The sequence below is a fragment of the Eubalaena glacialis genome, chromosome 10 (assembly GCF_028564815.1).
Source record: "Eubalaena glacialis isolate mEubGla1 chromosome 10, mEubGla1.1.hap2.+ XY, whole genome shotgun sequence".
Classification (NCBI taxonomy): domain Eukaryota; kingdom Metazoa; phylum Chordata; class Mammalia; order Artiodactyla; family Balaenidae; genus Eubalaena; species Eubalaena glacialis.
The window spans coordinates 90,893,899-90,914,523 of record NC_083725.1 but is presented as its reverse complement, the minus strand read 5'-3'; the positions used below and the strand labels follow the sequence as shown (position 1 = coordinate 90,914,523).

Sequence of the window (20,625 nt, the reverse complement as noted above, 5' to 3'; positions counted from 1 at the left end):
AAAGCCCCTCGAGAGGGCTTGTACTAAGCCTGCACTAAGGTAGACTATAGGATGCTATCTATTTTCAAGGAGGAAATGCTGAGAATGCAGTTTCTGACTAATGGTTTGACACGCTGGTAGGTGGTGACAGAATTGTGAGATGCATGCTCTGTTCTTGGAAGCTTTTGTACTTGGCCTATAAAACTAATGTGCTAGAAACAGCCAGTAGAAGGTAGACTGTTTAGTTATGCCTTCCAAGAATTCACACATAAGGCATGTTGGTAAGAACTGACATTTTCTAGGGAAGTCACACTGGAGTCAGGGATTTAAGGGGTGAAGATGAGGTTGTGAGGTGAAGCACTTAAAGACATAGTGGTCAAGCTGGCTAGTCTAGAGCCCAGAGGATTTGCTGAGGAGGAATAGTTTGAAATAGAAGTGTTGAAAAGTCTTAACACCATCTTCTGTGGTCCCTCATTTTACATATGGTGGACCCCATGAGGTGAAAGACCATGAGGCTGATGGTGCAGAGTAAGCTGTTGTGAGCCTGGGTTGAGGGATGCCCTTGAAGGGCATGCAGTTTAGAGCTTAGGTGCTAGGGTGCATTGTGAGAAACAAAGTCGTGCACGGTGAGAGGGCTTTCTAGGGAGAATTTAGTTTAGGGGCATGAACCCTGTGTTAAACCTGTAGTGTTGCCTGAGAATCCAGCATGGTTGTCCTTGCAATTGAAGAAATAATTCTACACGCTCACTCTTGGTTTCTGAGTCCTCTTTCACTTTCCCATTCCCTGCAACACACACACACACACACACACACACACATCTTCAGTACACATTTCTGTGTTAATGCTTAGTTAGTAAGGATCAAGTATTATCCTTTCCAGGGCTATTTGCATTTTAACTGGGACAAAAACTTCAAGAGAAAATAATGCATCTAAAAAATAGAGTTTCAGATCTCTGTGACTTCAAGTTTTAGGAAGGGTGAAGGAGCCCTCCTTATGTCCCTAAAATCAGGGTGTCTAAGAAGAACAGATTGAAGTGGGGGGACTTGAAGTCTAAGGAGAGGATGTCCTCTGCCTGGAGCTGAATAGGTGCTCATATTTGTTAATCAGTGAATGAAACTTTTTAGTGAATGAATGAATTGCTGAATAAGGCTCAGGAGGGCAGGGTGCTTACAGAAAGAAGAGAAAGGACAATGGAAATTAGACCCATTCGAGGAGGAATTAATATGACCTGATGACTATGATCCTAAGACCTGATGGGGAGAAAGCATTAAAAAAAAAAATCACGCATACAGAATCTCATTGCTTGGGAGAGTTCCCCTGATGGAACCAGGAAGCTGGAACAGTCCTATGTTTAATCATCGGGGCACGCAACTATCATTTTTAAGTCAATACAGTTGACCCTTGAATAATATGGGGGTTAATCCACTGATAATGTATCATCACCCCCACTCCCACCCGTTATCCAAGGTTCTTCCACACCCACGGATTCCGCCAACCTCGGACTGTGTGGTACAGTATTTACTATTGGAAAAGATCTGCGTGGATGTGAACCCACGCCGCTCAAACCCGCTGTTGTTCAAGGGTCAACTGTACTTGAAAACCTGCCTCCCGTTCACCTGTTTACAAGTCACTTATATGAGTTGCTGTCCTGCTTCCTGCTTCTTCTCCCTAAAGTTCTCTGTCCAACTTTTCCTCCCATGTCTCAGTGTTTGGGAAAATGGGAGAAAAAGTGGGGCTCAGGATGAATTGCGTGCTCCTTTCTTACAAAAGGACCCAAGGACTTCTTATCGTTTTCTTACTCCACTCTTACTCGCACTTAAATTTGTCACTTTGAAATTTCTTTAGGAAAACATTTATCTTTAAAAAAAAACATGCCTTTGTTTGGAAAGTTATGCTTATAGTGACTTTCACTTTTTGCCTCTCTTTTGCATGGAATATGCTGCCCTTGGTTATGGAGAGATAACAGGCTCTCCTTGTCTCCCGAAGGCATTCATTCCTCCTTGACAGACTGGTGTGCTCTGATCTGTATAAAACTCCTGCCTGCTGCCCAGTGCTCTGTATTTATGAGGCACTTGGAAAACACCGCAAGCGGCAGAGAGTGACCATGAATAGCAAACTTAATTTGGTCTAATATGTTTTGGCTTGCTTGACCTCACCAGAATAAAAATGTGCCTGTTTAAATTATTGTATTGAAGTTAAAAAAAAAATTCTAGAGGCATTTATCTCATTGGAAGAACCTTGGGATCGCTTAAGCAGAGGTTTAAGTCCATGTTTAATGTCGGATAGACTAGAGAGATGTTTAATGTAGAGCTTCAATAGCAGATTGGGTTATTGTGAGTTATGAATTTTAAGAGTCTGAATTACTATTTTTCTCTTGCTACTTTTTTTTTCTCCTAGACGACTGGCTGGCAACGACCTTTCTTTTATCCACCCAAAGGCCTTGTCGGGGTTGAAAGAGCTCAAAGTTCTGTAAGTAATGCAATTTTAGAGTTTCACAGCTGGCTGTGTATTTTCTTTCTGCGTAGTCAACATGCTCGGAGCTAGGTTAAGCACAGTTTCTTTTAGTTCAGGATTAAAAGATTTAAGGAGCGGCCAATGGGTAGTGTGGGAGGCTAGAGGCTGATTTAGGCAACCTTGGGTCTAGATAACAAAAGTTAACGTCTAAATAACAGGGGCTCTGACCTCTGGTGCATTACAGTTGAATGTTAGGCTTTTTGTGTGGCTAATGCATTGAATCAAAATCATATTTAAACTTCACTGGTAAGGTTTTGTTTCTACCTCGTTTATAGCTATAAGAACTTTGCATGAGCTGACCCTAAAGGGAAAAAGGCTTACAAGAGCTCCAAATGTAAAATCATTTTAGAGCTAAAGGGAATTGAGATGCCTATGATTTACAGGGCCTGCGAGAGATCAGGAAATAAATTCCTGGCAGTGGTGAGGAACTGGCACATTGGGGAGCCGGTGAACTGACTGCCGGCCCCACCTTGCCACTGCCTTGCTGGATGACCATCTGTAAGTCACTAGACCTCTCTGGTTCAGTGAGTTAGACGGGCCCTTTTCCATTCCATTCGGTGGTGATGATTCTTGTCAGGCAGTCATTTTATTAATATGACCAGGAAGGACATTAGGCAAAACTAGTAAAGACTTCATTACTGATCTGTACCTCCATTCTCCAGGTCGGAGAGTATTAGATAATTAAAACTTTATTTCTGCCCTGGCCCCTGCGTTCACTGGGGACGTGGCCACTGCCCTCTAAGAGCTCAGGGTCTGCTGTCCTCTTGACAAAATTGTCTTTCTCTAATGTGCATGTTTCTGGGCTGTGCTTTATTTCAATTTGGAAAGGCATTAGGGTTTCTAGTGGGTTTGCTTGCTGTACCTCCCAGTTAACTTGTTATACCTCCCAGTTAACACTAATGGTACCTTGGGTGATGAATATTAATTAGGGTGCCTTAATTCCTGAGAATGAAACAATCCTGGCTGACTCAGCAGGTCTGTGTTAGGAGATGGCTTGGGACAGGGGCCTGGGTTTCATTTCTGCCTTTACGACAAATGCCTCTTGCTCTGTGGCAACTCTCTTATCTTGGGTGCTTTCCACCTCGACTCCTCCTCCTTTTTTTGCTATTGGAAAGCTTTTTTTGGAAAGAAATGGTTCTAAATTCTTCTAAGAAAAAGTGGTCATAATTGCTTCTTATTCACTAACCAAAAATTTCCTTCCAGAACTCTCCAGAACAACCAGTTGAAAACAGTACCCAGTAAAGCCATTCGAGGACTGAGTGCTTTGCAGTCTTTGTAAGTAACTTTTTGGTTTTCTGCATTCTTGAATCATTAGGAGACCACTCTGGCTACTAAATAGGTAAAGAACTGGAATCCTAGGGAAAGAAGAGATGTATCCTCTCATCTGGGATAAAAATGGGGATGGCTAGTTGCTGTTACTGAAATGTCCATTGAAATATCCTGTCTCCAAGGCTGGGAGAAAGCTACAAGCTTGCATGTAGCAGGTGATTACACCCTCTTTGGAATCAGAGTTATGTGTGTACAGAAGTTCTAGAGTCTTGTGCCATGACGCTCAAGAAACAGCCACAGAGAGGTTTCTGTTTCAGGTGGTAATGAACATCAGAACAAATTAATTATGGATCCTCATCTTTGGATGTTGAACACTCACCAGGGGTGGTGACTTAATCGCCTGTGCTGTCTTTTTCTCAGGTTTTTTTTTTGAGGAAAGTTTGGTTTGATGTGGAATGTTCAAAATTTCAGCTCTTAAACAGCAAGGTCCTACTGTATAGCACAGGGAACTATGTTCAGTATCCTATAATAAACCATAATGGAAAAGAATATGAAATATATATATATATATATATATATATATATGTAAAACTGAATCACTTTGTTGTACACCAGAAACTAACACAACATTGTAAATCAACTATACTTAAATTACAAAAAAGATTTCAGCTCTTGGTTTTTACCATGTTTAGCCACTATTTTCAAAAGCTTTTTCGCATAGCACTTCACTTTATTCTTGTTTGAATTCTTTCCCATATAAACGTATGTATGTATTAATATGTATATGAACCTGGAGAACGGGGGTCATTGCCTCCATGGTTTAGCTATGCACACCCTGCTTCCCCCTAGAGTGGGGGGGTCAGGTAAGCAGCAGTAGTATCACAGGAACCATGCAAACCCACAGAAGATTCTAAAGAAACAACCATTTTTATGTTAAATAAACAGGTATTTGTTCATGACTAGACTGCGTGTTGTGGACTAGTGTTGTCAGGTCTCCCCATCCCTGGGTTAGAAGATCCAGCTTCTCTGTCTTCAGGGGCTCGGTATTAGAAAAGGTTGAGAAGCACTGAACTGAAGCATGTGGTTATTGTAATCTTTCGCCAAGATTAAGAGAAGCCCTTTGCATATTTATCTGTCAGAATGTTTACGTTGCTCTCAAAAGAAGTTCAGATAAATTCAGATTAATTAGAATTCTGAAACAGGCCTGTCTGGTTTTGCATCCCCACTCTGCCCCTTGTTAGCTGTTAGCTGGTTTGGGGCACGTTATTTAAAATTCTCTGTGCAGTAGTTTGCTTATTACCTACCATGTACTTTAATGCATGAAAAGCACTTTTAACAATATCTGACATGTAGTAAGTGCTCAATAAACATTTGTAGAATCTATTAATATTAATAATGATGACTGTTTTATCTGTTCTTTCTTTTGATTACTAGATTACCCAATTTGCCTCACTAGGTGAAGGAATCATCTGAAAGTAATGAAAAAGTAGTCTTTAAAACAAGCAATTTCATTAGTTTCTTATTCTACTACAGTGATGAACACAAATTTGCATTGCCTCAGTTCATGTCCTAACACTAAATACAGTGGGACTAGGGCCTAGTTTCTCAAAGTGTGGCACTTGGCCCGCCCTCAACAAAATCACTAGGGGGATATTGCTAGAATGCAGATTCTTAGGCCATACCCTAGGAGTCATGATACTGTCTCTTTAAAGGTAGGGTCCAAGAAGCTGTATTTTAAAAAATTTCCCCAGATCATCCTCATGGATACAGAAGTTCTGAGAATCACTGAATGAAAAACTGTAATAGTTATCACACTTAGGTGTTTATAATTTTAATTATAAAATTAGGGTATAACCACATCACATATTTGTGTACTAATCTGTCCCATAAATTTTTTTTTATTGCCCTTTGAAATAACTGTAAAGGTGAGCATTTGTAGAGATGCACATGAGCTAGAGAAGACATAGGTGAAAGTGACTGATGGGCTTGTCCCTTCCACTCGCTGATATAAAACCATTTATAACTGCTCCAAAAGCACATCACTGGAAATTGTAAATTATAGATTACCTTTGATTTTAGATTAGATAGTCTGGTAGTTAATGGGCAGTAATATGAAAATATGTACTAATAAAGCATAGCATATGCTGTAAAGGTTAAACTTTAAAGTGTATCTACTATCATAAAAAGGAGTATCTGGGATATTGGCCATTTAAGTTCTGGTTTCAATATAAGTTTAATTTAAGGTAGATATTTGTAAAGTAGCTCATTTCACCAAATGCCGAGTTATGGAACATAAGGATTCATTATTTGCCATCACTAATTGAATAGGATTCCAAATAGACTATTTCAGGGAATAGGTTGGAATGAGTTCCGTGATTTTGCTGCCTCTGCACCATTTCTAACCTTGGACGGATGTACACAGAAGGAGCCATCTTACCTCCCTTGGATCTGAATTCATTAGACATTTTAAATAGTTCTCTTTTTCTTTTGCTTCTTCAGAATTTGTTTTCCTTCAAAACCTTCATACAGGATTGTTCTTATTTCCCAAGACTTAATGATCAAAATACTCAATCATTTTGTCTAGTTGGAAGGCTGAAAAAGAGAAGGCTAAAATCTTTGAACATTAGAAAAATTACCAAGAAAATATACAAATAGATTTTTTTCTAATTTGTGGTCCATAAGTACTCTAAAGTGCACATGGTATTTCTGATCATTTAGATGGGAAAAAAATTTGAAAAAGAATAGATACATGTATATGTATAACTGAATCACTTTGCTGTACACCTGAAACTAACACAACAGTGTTAATCAACTATACTCCAATATAAAATAAAAAGTTAAAAAAAATAAAGTATTTTCACAAAAGTCATAGGTATCTTCCTCTAAAATAACGTTTTAAACAAGCATACTGTGCTCGTCACTCACTAAGTACAGTGCATTGTTTAAATTATCTCCCAAATTGGGATGGGAGGGAGGTAGGGGTAAGGAGAGGAGTCACACTACTTTTTTAATAAAGGCATTGGGATTTTTTTATATGTATCAGAAATATAGGGAGCTATGTGCCAGGCCTGTTTTATTTAAGAAGGAAATGTTCATGGGTTTGTTAGCATAGTGGGTGCAGTGGTCAAGTTAGATACAATTGAAATTCTGTCCTGGTGTAAAACAGTGTTATCAACACTTGAGTCAGTTTGCAAATCTGATCTTCAGACCTGAATTACATGAAAGATTTCCTTGTGGTTTTGAAATAGTGCTCAGAAGGAGCAAAGTTCATTAGGGCTTGAAATTGACCAGAAGTGGTTTGCTGCAAGTGGGTGACGATGGCTATAAAATCTGAAAGTGAATTGTAGATATTAATAAAAAGCTAACCTAACAACCTTCCACGAAGCCATGAAAATGGCTAAAGCGTTGCCTGAGCAGGATATTAAAATGACATGTCCGAATTTGCTCCACTAGAATTTTTTTCTTTATAGTTGTTCACACTTATATTGACTATTAAAGGATTTCAAAGACTAAATTTCCTAGGTTTTCTACCGTAACAGAATTTAAGTATTTTGAATTTGAAACTGGTAACAGAATATAATACTATCATGTCTACATTATTGGTAAGTGAGGAGTAGAGAGAAAAAGGGAGAGCTTTCGATTACACAGAACAAGTGTTTATGATAACATAGACATTCATCAGTAAATAGCTGCATTTAAAATTGTTATTGTAATTTCACTTACGGCAAGAGAAAAAAGTATGTGAGTCTCAGTAAGATATAAAACAGGCTTTTGAGAATAGGGAAAAGAAGCACATTTTAAAGACAAAAATAGTAAGGGAATTTAGTTAATACATTGTTAACTGTTTAACAACTCAAGTGCACTTAAATAAAGTAATAGTTATCTCTTGCCAAACGAAGTTGAAATGGTAAAATAACTTAAGCCACATAATCTCTTCACATTGTGAGATATCTAATGCCATTTACTGCCCGTATTGAAAGAATCAGTTACAGTATTTTTCTTTTTGGTCTGTTAGTTAGGATGAATTTTAATAGTGTAGGTCCTTGGTACAAAGCCACGCTTTCTAAGACCATTTCTCTGTGAAACATTGATCTCAGTGTAAGTGCAAACTCATTACATTTATGGGTGTGCCACCAACACCCACATGTGGATTGAGGCGTAAGGATTAACCATTTGAGTCACCACAAATCCTTTTTCTCATTAACTTTTTATTTAAGGGTTCCATTTTCCCAGATTTCTTCCTTTTGATCTCTTACGTATGGCTGACTTTACAATTTGGGGAAATTTTTAACAGAGGATATTGCGTCTGTGCATTTATTGTTGTATTATTATGTTGCATAGAAGGTAGTTTCATTACTATCTTAGCTCAGAACTCACCTGGTTATCTTGCTAAGTTAAGACCACCCCTTTTCTTTGGTGGGGTGTAGCACAGAATTCTGCAGGAGCCTACATGGTGTATATAATACTGGACTTATGTTAAAAAGGTCTAGAAGGGACTTCCCTGGTGGCACAGTGGTTAAAAGTCCGCCTGCCAATGCAGGGGACGTGGGTTTGATCCCTGGTCCGGGAGCATCCCACATGCCACAGAGCAACTGAGCCCATGCGCCGCAACTACTGAGCCTGCGCTCTAGAGCCCGTGAGCCACAACTACTGAGCCCACGTGCCACAACTACTGAAGGCCGCGTGCCTAGAGCCCGGGCTCTGCAGCAAGAGAAACCACCGCAATGAGAAGCCTGTGCCCCACAACGCAGAGTAGCCCCTGCTCGCTGCAACTAGAGAAAGCCTGTGCGCAGCAACGAAGACCCAACACAACCAAGATAGATAGATAGATAGATAGATAAATAAATTTTTTTAAAAAGTCTAGACAACTTTTCTTTCTTTTTTTTTAAACTGTGTTCATCCTGTTGACAGGAAATACAATCTGATAAATTTTCATGATTCTTTTTTAAAATTAATTAATTAATTAATTAATTTATTTATGGCTGTGTTGGGTCTTCGTTTCTGTGCGAGGGCTTTCTCTAGTTGCGGCGAGCGGGGGCCACTCTTCATCGCGGTGCGCGGGCCTCTCACTATCGCGGCCTCTCTTGCTGCGGAGCACAGGCTCCAGACGCGCAGGCTCAGTAGTTGTGGCTCACGGGCCTAGTTGCTCCGCGGCATGTGGGATCTTCCCAGACCAGGGCTCGAACCCGTGTCCCCTGCATTGGCAGGCAGATTCTCAACCACTGTGCCACCAGGGAAGCCCTAGACAACTTTTCTTATTATAGTTTTTTGCCACATCTTTTTTTTCTTCCCGTTTTATTGAAATATGATTGACATATAGTACTGTATAAGTTTAAGGTGTACAGCATAATTATTTGACTTACGTACATCATGAAATAATTACCACAATAAACTTAGTGAAAATACATCATCTCATACAGATACTTAAAGAAATAGAAAAAAAATTTTTATTTTCCTTTTGATGAGAGCTCAGGATTTATTCTCTTAACAGCATTTATATATAACATTCAGCAGTGTTAATTATATCTATCATGTTGTGCATTACATCCCTAGTACTTATTTACCTTATACTGGATGTACATCTTAATGAAACACATATAGAGAGGACTTAATGTCAGTGGAGTGTTGTGTGTGTGTATGTGTGGGGAGCACTGCTCATTATTTTCTTGAGTGTGAATGAACATTATCCTCATTCTTATAACATGAGCAATTTAAACTTTTAAACTGTTGTGACACTGAGAAACTGGGAGGGATTTCAATTTGTGCTTAAAATACAATCTAAATCCTCACCTGGCCTAATGGGGCTCTGCGTCATCTGGCCCCCATTTGCATCCACATCTGTGTCTCCCTGGACCCTCCACTCTCTTCCTCCTGTGTTCTAGTCACTCGGACCTTCTGGGAGTTGCTGGGACCACACCCAGTTGGTTTCTGCTACTGAGTCTCTGCCCTCACTGTTTCCGTTGCCTCAAACACTCCTTGCCCAGCTTCCTTTGCCACTTGCTCTGGATCTCAGTTTAATGGCACCTTCTTAGAGATGCTTTTCCTGACCAATACATTGTAAGAAGCTACCCTCCGCCTCAGCCCCTGCTAATCCTGATCTCAGTACCCTGTTTATTTACTTCATAGCAATTTTTAAGCGCTCTGCAATCGTTTTTCAGTCTGTTAATTATATTGTGGGTCCGTCCTCACTAGAATGTGGGTCAGTCTCCTCATTCCTGTCGTGTTCACCATTTTTACCTTTTGTGCCTAACAAGATGCTCAGTTTACATGTGTTGAATGAATTGCAGATAGATTAGCTACGTGTAGAATTTAATTGCATGATTTAGTTACATTATATGGTTAATTGTTATGATTATATTTCAGCTCCACATTATTTATAGAAAATGTCCAGATGTGTGAATGTGAAATAAATGTCCTTAACTCCCTCCACCCCAACAAAATGTCTCTCTCTCCCTAAGTAGAAGTTCCTTGAGGCTGTGAAGCGTGTGCATGTGTATGTGTGTATGTGTGTGTGTGCTTGAACACACTGCCATCTACTCGTTAAAGAAAATCTGCTAAGCAGCTCTGTAGCCAGTACTTTGCCAGTCTGTTATATAAAGGATGCCTATCTCTTCTCAGCGGTAGGTAGGTTCTAGAAAGTACAAGGAATAAACAAACCTAAAACTGTTTGTTTCTAAGTGGATTCTTAAGGCAGCTGCTCAGTTTCTGAATCTCCCCACTTTTTAGTGCTCTTCAAGTTATCCTGACTATCAAACAGAAGGCTTCCATCAGATCCTTACCGGGACCAAGGGTCTTTGACCTCGGCCAATCTGCCTCTGGAAAGGAGACTGCATTTGGGGCTGGGGCAGTCAGTTGGGAGCGGCGGCTCAGCACTTGCGTGGAGGGGAAAGGGACACTTATGGCAGGATCCGAAGCTGGAGCAGCACAGGGAAACAGGAGGCACGAAAACCACTCTGAAGTCAGAATTTCCTGAACTTGAAAGCTGCCAAAGTTGATTTCTTTAAAAAAATGGGCTGCCGTTTTGACCTTGCAGCTGTTTTCTAGTGTTCCCTAATGTTCACCAAGAGATCCAAGCCTGTGAGATATGGATTTAAATAGTGAGGTTATATCAACAAGGTATTTGCGAAGAAAGTTGTGATTTGCCTGGTGCATACGGTTCCTCATAATATTAATACTAACTTGTCATTTTGGCGAAAAGCAGTTATTCCAACAATTACGCCTGGTTGTGTCAACACTAACATTTAGGACTTGGTTTCTCAGATTTTCAGATGGGGATTTAATTTTTAAGTATGGGTAATCCTATTAGTAAGGTGTCCTTAATTCCAGAATTTTGGGGAAAATTGAAGAAACTCTAAAGCCACAATAACGTTGATCAGAGGAGCTGTTTAATTTTTTCCTCGGGACAGTTTGCCCTTTTCTTAATGTCTGTTAATTTTGACAAACTAATTTTTCAAATGTACTTAAGCCTAACAGAAGAGGAGAGGGTTGCTTTGCCAGTACGTGACACTTATATATTTTTTTTTTTTAAGTTTTTTTTAAAATTATTTATTTATTTATTGGCTGTGTTGGGTCTTCATTTCTGTGCGAGGGCTTTCTCTAGTTGTGGTAAGCGGGGGCCACTCTTCATCGCGGTGCGCGGGCCTCTCACTATCGCGGCCTCTCTTGTTGCGGAGCACAGGCTCCAGACCCGCAGGCTCAGTAGCTGTGGCTCACGGGCCTAGTTGCTCCGCGGCATGTGGGATCTTCCCAGACCAGGGCTCGAACCCGTGTCCCCTGCATTGGCAGGCAGATTCTCAACCACTGCACCACCAAGGAAACCCAACACTTATATTTTTAACTTGCCTGTTGGTAATAAGGATTGTTGAGAATCTATTGAAATGGTTTGTTGCTGTAGAAAAAAATTGTAAGTATGTTCTTACTCTTTCCCCTTTGGTACCAAGTCAGAATAGCAATTAAATTTAATATCCAATATTAGTTATAAAACTGTAAGTAAAATAGATTATTTGGTCAGCTTAGTTTCTTCTTGTTGTTTTTCTATATTTTTGATAAGTACATTCTGAAACATGAAATTCGAGCTTGAGCTTTGAGGGTTTCTTTCTTTCTTTAATATATCATTCCGCCGTACAGTTGTGCTTAGCCAAGGATTCTTGAAGGATTCAGATTTGTATGCATCCCTTTGTTATGAAGGAAGGGAGACAACTGAGTTCCATATGCTGGTCTTGGAAACATTGTTAGATTTTAGGAAAACTTCTAGTGAAATTAAAGAAATAAGGAATGCTGTGGCTTTGGTCATTTTCATAACTCCATTTTTTTTTTTTTTTTTTTTGAACCCTGAGAGTTGTGTGACTTGCCTTGACTCATTCCACTAGAATCCATTATTGAAGGTGGTTGTTTTTTTCTGTCAGGCGTCTAGATGCCAACCATATCACCGCAGTGCCTGAGGACAGTTTTGAGGGGCTCACTCAATTACGGCATCTGTGGCTGGATGACAACAGTTTGACAGAGGTGCCAGTGCATCCCCTCAGCAATCTGCCGACCCTGCAGGCGCTGACCTTGGCTCTCAACAAAATCTCCAGCATCCCGGATTTTGCATTTACTAACCTGTCCAGCCTGGTGGTTCTGTAAGTATCCACCCCTTTTAATACTATATATTGGTGTTAATTTGGGGGCAAAAGCAGAGTTCTTGTGACAAATTGTTATGAAAGTACCTCACTGAGTATGTTCTTGGAGAGCTGGTGTTTGGGGGATCTGCCTTTTTTACAAAATTACATGTGCTGACTTTTAAAAATACAAAGCAGGATAATTTTTAAAAAATTAACGTTCGATGATAACAGTTGAACCTCTCAAAAATAAATGGCCATTTGTAGTCAGGAGAAGAAAGTGGGTCATTCAGCAAACACTGGTACAGCTTTTACTTGTATCCCAGCAATGCATTCAGTGTTAAAAGAGGCGGAATCCTTTTGGAGACGCCCATAGAAAATGAGTTTCAGTGATATTTCATGTTTTTACGGTCTATTCAAAGAGTATGTGATTTTCTGTTGTTTCAAAAACTTGGACATAATAAAGTGGCATTTCTTGTAAAATCTGTTACCGATTCTCACTGATGTAAGCTGACATTTCCCCCACCTCCCCATAGGAGAACTCATCAAAGTTTCGCTTCATATAATTAAAAGCTCATCAAAACTTTTGTTTGGATATGGGTAAATACTCAAGAATCTTCCATGTGTGCACCCCTTTTCCACTAGAGATATGTTCCTTTTCCACTGACCTCCTATGTTCAGTGAATCCGAGTCTGTGCAGTGTTTATCAAGAGAACCTACCCAATGCTATTTGTTTTCTATTAGTCAAGTGTTGCAATGTTTAGCTGCACCATTCCTTTAAGCTCTACCAATTTAGACATGTAAAACATTATAATAGTTGCTTCTGGGTGAGGCAAAAGTCATTTTGATGCTTTTTTCCATAGGCATCTTCATAACAATAAAATTAAAAGCCTGGGTCAACGCTGTTTCGATGGACTCGATAACCTGGAGACCTTGTAAGTTTATTCGTATTTTGGATGATCACATTTGGGAAGTTGACAGTGCAATTTTGCATTTCATTGCAGAAAAAGGAAAAAAATAATGGTCTTAAGTTCAGCTCATTATTAATTTGCTTTAATACATGACTAAAGTCTTGCCTTCAGATAACACAGTCATGAAAACTAATCTAGGTTTCTGGTTAAAAATGGCGCACAACATTGATATTTCTTACAAAAGGACATGGTAAAACCAGCTCAGTCTGCCAAGCTGTACACCTTTTCAAAAACTTTGGTTTTGTTAGTATGATAGGCAGTTTTGGAACTTTGAACCTTATAAAATTAATACTGGAAAAGTTGTTTTGTTTCTTTGTTTCCTTCCTCATCTCAGTTGCCTTGCTAATTGTTAACAGTGGGTTTGAATACCATCTCTGCTTTTATATGCTAAATGCGATGAAGGTTTCCATTTTGCTTAGGATACTTTTGTTGTTGTTTCTATTGTTAAAGTGTTTGAGAATTCTGGCTGTTTCAAAACTGTCCATTGTACCATGATATGAGCAAAAGACATAGTGCAGCTGTGTGTAATCAAGAGTAGGATCTTTATTTTTGTTGTTTTGGTTTGTACTAGTTGCCTTTATTCAGAGATTTATAATATTTGCCATTGTGGTATAGTAAATGATTCAGAGAATGTCCTAGTTAGATGGGTGAGTAACATCTGATTGGAATGCTTAGGGTTTGTAATATTTTGTTTAATTGAATTTTTGGGTTAACTGTCAGTCCATGAGAAGACTTAAAATCTTTTAGTACTCTATTAATTCACTTTCCTGTTTAAACCACTAAAAGATAGTAAGCATCAGTGGATATTTGAAAGTTGAAGCTCTTGAAGAAGATGCTGCCAAACCCAGTTCTTCTATTCTAAGTATGTAAATACCAGTGGAACAAAAGAATGGGCGGGTCTTCTGATCCTAAACCTTGTATTATTCCAATATATTATTATAATTATATTAAAATTAAACCTTTCCTTCCCAGTTAAATTTTTATTTACCATTTTTCTCTATGTAGAAAAGGAAAACAACATTGGTCTCTAAGGTGCTGGCCTTTTGATTTTATTTACTCTCATTCTGAAATCAATCGCTGATCATATGCTAACATTCTCTTTAGGTTAAAAGAAATTAAAGTTTAAATACACTCAGAGGGACTTCCCTGACTGTCCAGTGGTTAAGACTTCGCGCTTCCAGTGCAAGGGATGAGGGTTCGATACCTGGTTGGGGAACTAAGATCGCACATGCCTTGTGGCATGGCCAAAAAAATAAATAAATAAAATACACTCAGAATTAAGACTTTTAAAAGTACAGATCACTATGGCTTTTCTCTCTCCTAATTAACTGAACTTTTTCAACAATTTGTAACCTACTTGAGGACCGTAGTTGTATGAAACCGTCCTGGTCCTTCTCCTTATTCATACTTAGGTCATCGTGCTGATGTTAGGGCTGAGGTCAGCTGCCCTCATACCAGAATTTCAGGAAGCCACTCTAAACCTAAAATAGAAACCTCAGTTTCAGGCTATTGTCATTTACAAATGATAGTCAATAAATTCTATTTTATGGAGAACTGCCATTCAGGTGATTTGTTTATTTAATGCACCAGTAATATGTGATTCTGAGAATTCTTTGCACTTTTAAAGTTGTTGACTTGAAACATCATAGAAGAATTAAGATTCTTTTTTCTATTCAGTAATCTAAGAAAAGGTGTAAATTTAATTAAATGGACTGGCAATTGGTTGTCAAAGAAAGATTACCATCCAGAGGATGTGATTTAAAAATAAAAAAAATTTGTACCAAAATACCTTATAAATTGTGACCACGCTTCAGTGTTCTTACGTATTTTTCCAATTTTTTCTAGGGACTTGAACTATAATAATTTGGGGGAATTTCCTCAGGCTATTAAAGCCCTTCCCAGCCTAAAAGAGCTGTGAGTATTGCTTTGCTCTATCTGTGCCTTAATATCCCTAGAACTCACCATTTAATGTTCCAACAATGAGATTTTAGAACATCTTTGTTCCATTATATGTATCATAATACACACACACACACACACACACACACACACACACACACGATCATACAGATTGGATTATGTTGGCTAGCACTGACAATTTTGAGCATAGATTACTGTATAGGGCTGGATTCTGGTGAAACAAGCCATAAGGTATGGTCTCTGCTTTGTAGGAGCTGTGGTCTTAGTCCCACTGGGGAGGCTGACCATGTAAGACAGACAGAGAGCAGTTTCTAGGTGGAAATAAGTGCTGAATGAATAAGATAAATAAATCATTCCAGAAAAAGACCTCATTGAGGCTTGGGGTCATTGGAAAAGACATCACCAAAGAGAAGGAATTTGACTGGACTTGAAAGAATGGAAATATTTAGATAAATGAAAGAGATGAGGAAGCATTTTAGATGTTGGATTTGTCAAGGTCAGAGATAAGAATGCACATGGCCTAACAGAGATCGTGTGTCATGAGTTGATAGCTAATATTCTGAGATGCATTGCTTAAAAACTAAATGCGGGTGACAGTGAGAGAGATTTTGGGGTTAGAATACCTATGATTCTTGCAGCCTAAAGTTCTTTGAGGACGAAGCAAGCTAAATGTATATAAGGGATCTGGCCGTGGTAGTAGGTTAAGCAGTGGGTTTAGAAAGAATTAGGTATGGTCCTGAAAAAGATGAGATGGAATTAAAAATTCAGTTTCCCCACATTTTTGAAATTTTCATGTAGTTGTTATCAGTTATGTTTTACATCCTACTGAACAGTAGTAGATATTCAGGTTTTAACTTATTTCACAAGGGGATAAGCATTTCAAAATATTTTTCTTCTATCTTTGTAGGTTATTTCACAGTAATTCTATTTCTGTTATTCCTGATGGAGCATTTGATGGTAATCCGCTCTTAAGAACTATGTAAGTAGTTTTGAAATTTTCTTTTAATATGTAATCATGTAAAGCAATGTCTGTACAATGCCAAACATCTGGATAAAGAATGAAAATCCAGGCTGTTAGATATATGAGCTTTGTGAACATAGATTTAGTGTTGGAGAGCTTGTGAACATATGAAAACTTTGCTTTTTTGGCTATTTTTACAGACATTTGTATGATAATCCTCTATCTTTTGTGGGGAACTCAGCATTTCACAATTTATCTGATCTGCATTCCTTGTAAGTATTATAGAAATTTAAAAACAAACCTGAATATTTACACAATTGCTTTAATGGAAAACTAGAATTTATCATTGTAGCTCCAGAAAACAGAATCTTTTATTTTCTTTTTCTTGGGTGGAAATCCAAAAGACAATTTTGAAAATTTATGATGGTTCTTATTTATGTGAACACTTGGTCAAAATTATCACACTTTCAGGTCCAATCAAGAAATGAAACTAATCTTCTTTTTAGGTATAATGGTACTGTAATTGTAAGCTGTTTAAAAAATAAAATGAAAATATTATCTATGAAAATTTTTTATTTTAAATTACTTTTTATCTCCCAATTTCTTAAAGAGTCATTCGTGGTGCAAGCATGGTACAGCGGTTCCCCAATCTGACTGGAACTGTCCATCTGGAGAGTCTGTAAGTGTGGCCCTTTGAAGAAGGGCTGTGTAAAGATAACACCACACTGGCCTGCTAATAGGTTGCCAGTGCTTTTTGGTGATGATGATGATGAGTTAATGTTGATTTCTACAATCTTGGTTTGTGAATATCATGCATAGAGATGGGTATATTGGGTTTGGAGTCAGTCAACTCAGGTAGAGTATATAGCCTAGTATGTGAGAGGTAAGTTCTGAAAAGGTCACTGAAAATATAAGGCAGTAAGTAAGTACCAAATGAGAAGCAGTGCTTTAGGGGTTCAGAAGTGGAGCAATCGATGTAGACTATCAGAAAAGGCTTTATGGAAGAGGTGAAATGTTTCAAAATTGGATACTGTCAGGTTTCCCAGACCTGGTCTTTTATTTAGAAAGGCAGGATTTAGTAAAACTGGGGATACTGAAAATATACTCAGGTATGGCATACAGATGATCAAATATAGCTGAAATTGCATGTTTATAATCAAATGGGGAATGATGTGGAGAAATCTGGAAAATTGTTGGGCTTGTAATTTTAAAATGACAAACCTTGAGTATTGAACATTTGGTTATGGTAAAGCTTCTCAGTGGGTGGTCTGTGAACGGGTTGCAGGTGCATCTAAGATCTTGATGACCTCAGCCCTCCAGAAGCCACGTGGGGCCTGACGTGGTTAGGGTCTCTGCCACAAGGAGCCTTACCACAGTGTGCTGCAGAAGTTACAACGTTCATGTATGCCAAGATGTAAGAAAAGTTGGGAAGCATTGAGCTAAGGAGTTTAAACTCGACTCTTACGGCAGTTTGGAGGTGTTGAAAATGTTGGAGGAGGAGGCGTGAGGAGGGTAAGAAGAGAGAGACCAGAGGTAGAACGGTGAGGAGGCCATGGAAATACTCCACTTGGCTAAATGAACACATTTAACCATGAGAGTTCTGTGTCTTCAATCCATCACTGGAGTTCCTCCGTGTGGCCTGAGATTCCTCTACCCCTCTCTGCATCATTTCACCCTTGATCTGCACAGTAGCAGTAAAAATGGAGAGGGTCAGATGCTGAGACCTACAGAAGAAGAAAGAACAGGAACTGGTGATTGACTGCAGATGGGGAGGTAGAAAGGGAGGGGATTGCTGGGCTGCACCCCTCAGGTCTACAAGACCTGCACTTGTCCAGCTTCAAGACCGAAGAAAGAGCCCAGAGTCAGTAACAGAGACAGCAGTGGTTTAATGGATGGGGGAGCTTACATGTATGAGGCAAGGTCCTGAAGCAACACTCCGCTGGCACACGGCAGGCAGGACATGGCGGCAGTCTTCGCTCCCGGGGGGGCGGGGGGGGGAAGGGGAGATTGCCAGTTATAGGAATTGACATCAGGTTGGCTCATTAGTTACCAGGGAAACCAGCAGAGGGGCATGCCCCTAACCACCCTTTGATAAGAACTATCACTAGCTGGGGTCTGGGGCAAGGAATGTCAGTCGTGTGAGTAGGGTGTAGGTAAAGCAGGCCCTGGTCAGGCAGGGCCTATACAGAGAGCAAGAGAACAGCCATCTTGAGTGGCCTGATCATACAGGGATTAAAAGAAAATTTCAGAACATTGAGTCAGGTTGATTGAAAGAAAAGATAGAAACATGGTTTGGGGGGGCAGGATGCTATCCTGGTTTCAAATGTTTTGGGTGTGAGGGGGTGACAGAACTTGCAGGTGACTGTGCTCAGGCTGTGACTATGGATTCATTTTTTTCTGTTGGTCCACATGAGAACTCAAGCTTATCACCTGGACAATATTAACTTCTCATGTCACAAGCTCTTCTGCATTACTATGAAAATAATATGGGTATCAAGGGTTCATTCTTCTTCCCACGTGCCTTACTTTAGGGAGTAGTTAGGCAGTGGGACACATAGACTCTAGTCCATATGCAAGTATGTGAACATGTATTTTTCTATATGAGAATAGCATTTTGTTTACCATCTCAACTTGAATCATTTCTTAGACCATGTTTTTCCATAGGACCTTGACCGGTACAAAGATAAGCAGCATATCCAGTAATTTGTGCCAAGAACAAAAGATGCTTAGGACTTTGTAAGTTGGATTCTTCTTCCCTTCTCCTGCCTTTCTTTGTTTTATGTACTTCACACATGTTGAGTTTTATTTTTAATGAAATCTTTTCATTAGGTGACATTAAGGTATAATTATTTCTTATTGGTTCCCTTCATGGAAATGAGCAGGAATTCTAGTATCCCCCTGGGTAGGTAATGTTTATCTGAATTTGATTTTACAGCTATGTGTATATCTCACATCTTGTGACTTTACTTTGAACAAAGTAAAACCAAACTAGGCTCTTCCTTGATTTCTTTTTTCATCCTGACTCCTCATCCTTATTCTAGTTGCCCCAGGGGAGTTAGCTCTCTGTATGCTGCTCTTTCATCCATAACCCAAGTAAGAGCCCCAATCTTTTCTTGGATCAGGAACCAATTAAGCATGGAGCTTTCCAAAATCTCCAAGCTGCCCTGGAAATTAAAAGTAAATAAAGGATGTAAAATTGTCACAAGAACAAACAATTAAGTTACTAAGTTGTTAACAAGTATTCAGTGGCAAGAGATAGTAACAAAATAAATGACTGACTGATCAAGGAAGTAATTAAATGGTGTCATGGAGTATCAAACAGAATGATAACATTGAGGAAACACTGCATGGGATTAACAGAGTTAACTAGTCCCAATTTTTTATTTACTATAAATATTTTTTAAAATGTGAGTACATATAACACTCCTCTTACAGCTTTTAAATTCAATAACAACATAGAAATTATTTATGGTGTAAACAATATTATAAAAATATAAATTAAAAAACTCATAACTCTACCATTTGGACATAATTTTTATATATTTTCTGCACTGTATTTTCCATATTTATTGTATATTCTTAATGTTTTAAAATATATTTTATATTGTCTATACTCAACATTATGTACTTGAAGTTTGCCAATCTTAAGCTTGTTCTGTCACTGAGGTAGGTGCTCTAGAAAGCTTATGAGTCTTAGGTAAAAAAAAAAAAAGTTGCTTTTCTTGTTCAGCCATATCTCTTTATTACAGATCTTAGCACTGCTTTCAATGCTTCTGAGTACAGCTTTCATAATGTATTATTCTGATAAGATAAAATTAATTTGTTAATTTCTGTTATTTTAAGGGACTTATCTTACAACAATATAAAAGACCTTCCCAGCTTTAATGGTTGCCATGCTCTGGAAGAAATGTAAGTTGGTCTTTGACTTACTCTTTTTGCTATGGTCTATGGTTAATTCATTGAGCCTTTCCTATTGTAAATAAATGGCTTTCATATTAAGATCTTAGAAATTCACATAATCAGGTGTTCCTATGAATAAATGTCCAATGGTACCAGGTGTGTTCATGCGACCAGCATTTATTGGGCACCTGTCTGTCAGGCATTCTATGAGATGGTTATGGGAGGAGGGCGGTGTATATGAAAAACCAACCAAACAAAAAACTGGTCCAGATGTGGATATCTACAGTGTAGCTATAAAGGACAACTCTGGTGGGAGTTGACTGAGAGGTCAGGAAAGGGAGGAACTTGTACTCCCACGTTTTATCTCCTCCTTCCTCTGACCTTCCTTCTGTGGTACTTGGTATGGTTGCATTGTCTTGGGTCCTTTCTCACTATGTTGTCTTCCTGCTCTCACGCCTGTGTGGAGTTGGTGAGGAATTTAGATAGTGTACCTTAATTCTCAGTGTAATT

At 38.9% G+C, this 20,625-nt stretch overlaps 1 protein-coding gene across 2 annotated transcripts in view; it reads left to right on the top strand.

The window, feature by feature from the left end:
- LGR4 (leucine rich repeat containing G protein-coupled receptor 4) overlaps positions 1 to 20,625 on the top strand; it is a 96,325-nt gene that overhangs the window by 65,789 nt on the left and 9,911 nt on the right. For both annotated transcript variants that reach the window (XM_061201530.1, XM_061201528.1), the window contains exons 3-12: positions 2,378 to 2,449; positions 3,698 to 3,769; positions 12,169 to 12,384; positions 13,227 to 13,298; positions 15,180 to 15,248; positions 16,162 to 16,233; positions 16,416 to 16,487; positions 16,826 to 16,894; positions 18,880 to 18,951; positions 20,059 to 20,124. In XM_061201530.1, coding sequence (XP_061057513.1) covers positions 2,378 to 2,449; positions 3,698 to 3,769; positions 12,169 to 12,384; positions 13,227 to 13,298; positions 15,180 to 15,248; positions 16,162 to 16,233; positions 16,416 to 16,487; positions 16,826 to 16,894; positions 18,880 to 18,951; positions 20,059 to 20,124 — 852 coding nt within the window. The remainder of the gene's footprint in view (positions 1 to 2,377; positions 2,450 to 3,697; positions 3,770 to 12,168; positions 12,385 to 13,226; positions 13,299 to 15,179; positions 15,249 to 16,161; positions 16,234 to 16,415; positions 16,488 to 16,825; positions 16,895 to 18,879; positions 18,952 to 20,058; positions 20,125 to 20,625) is intronic.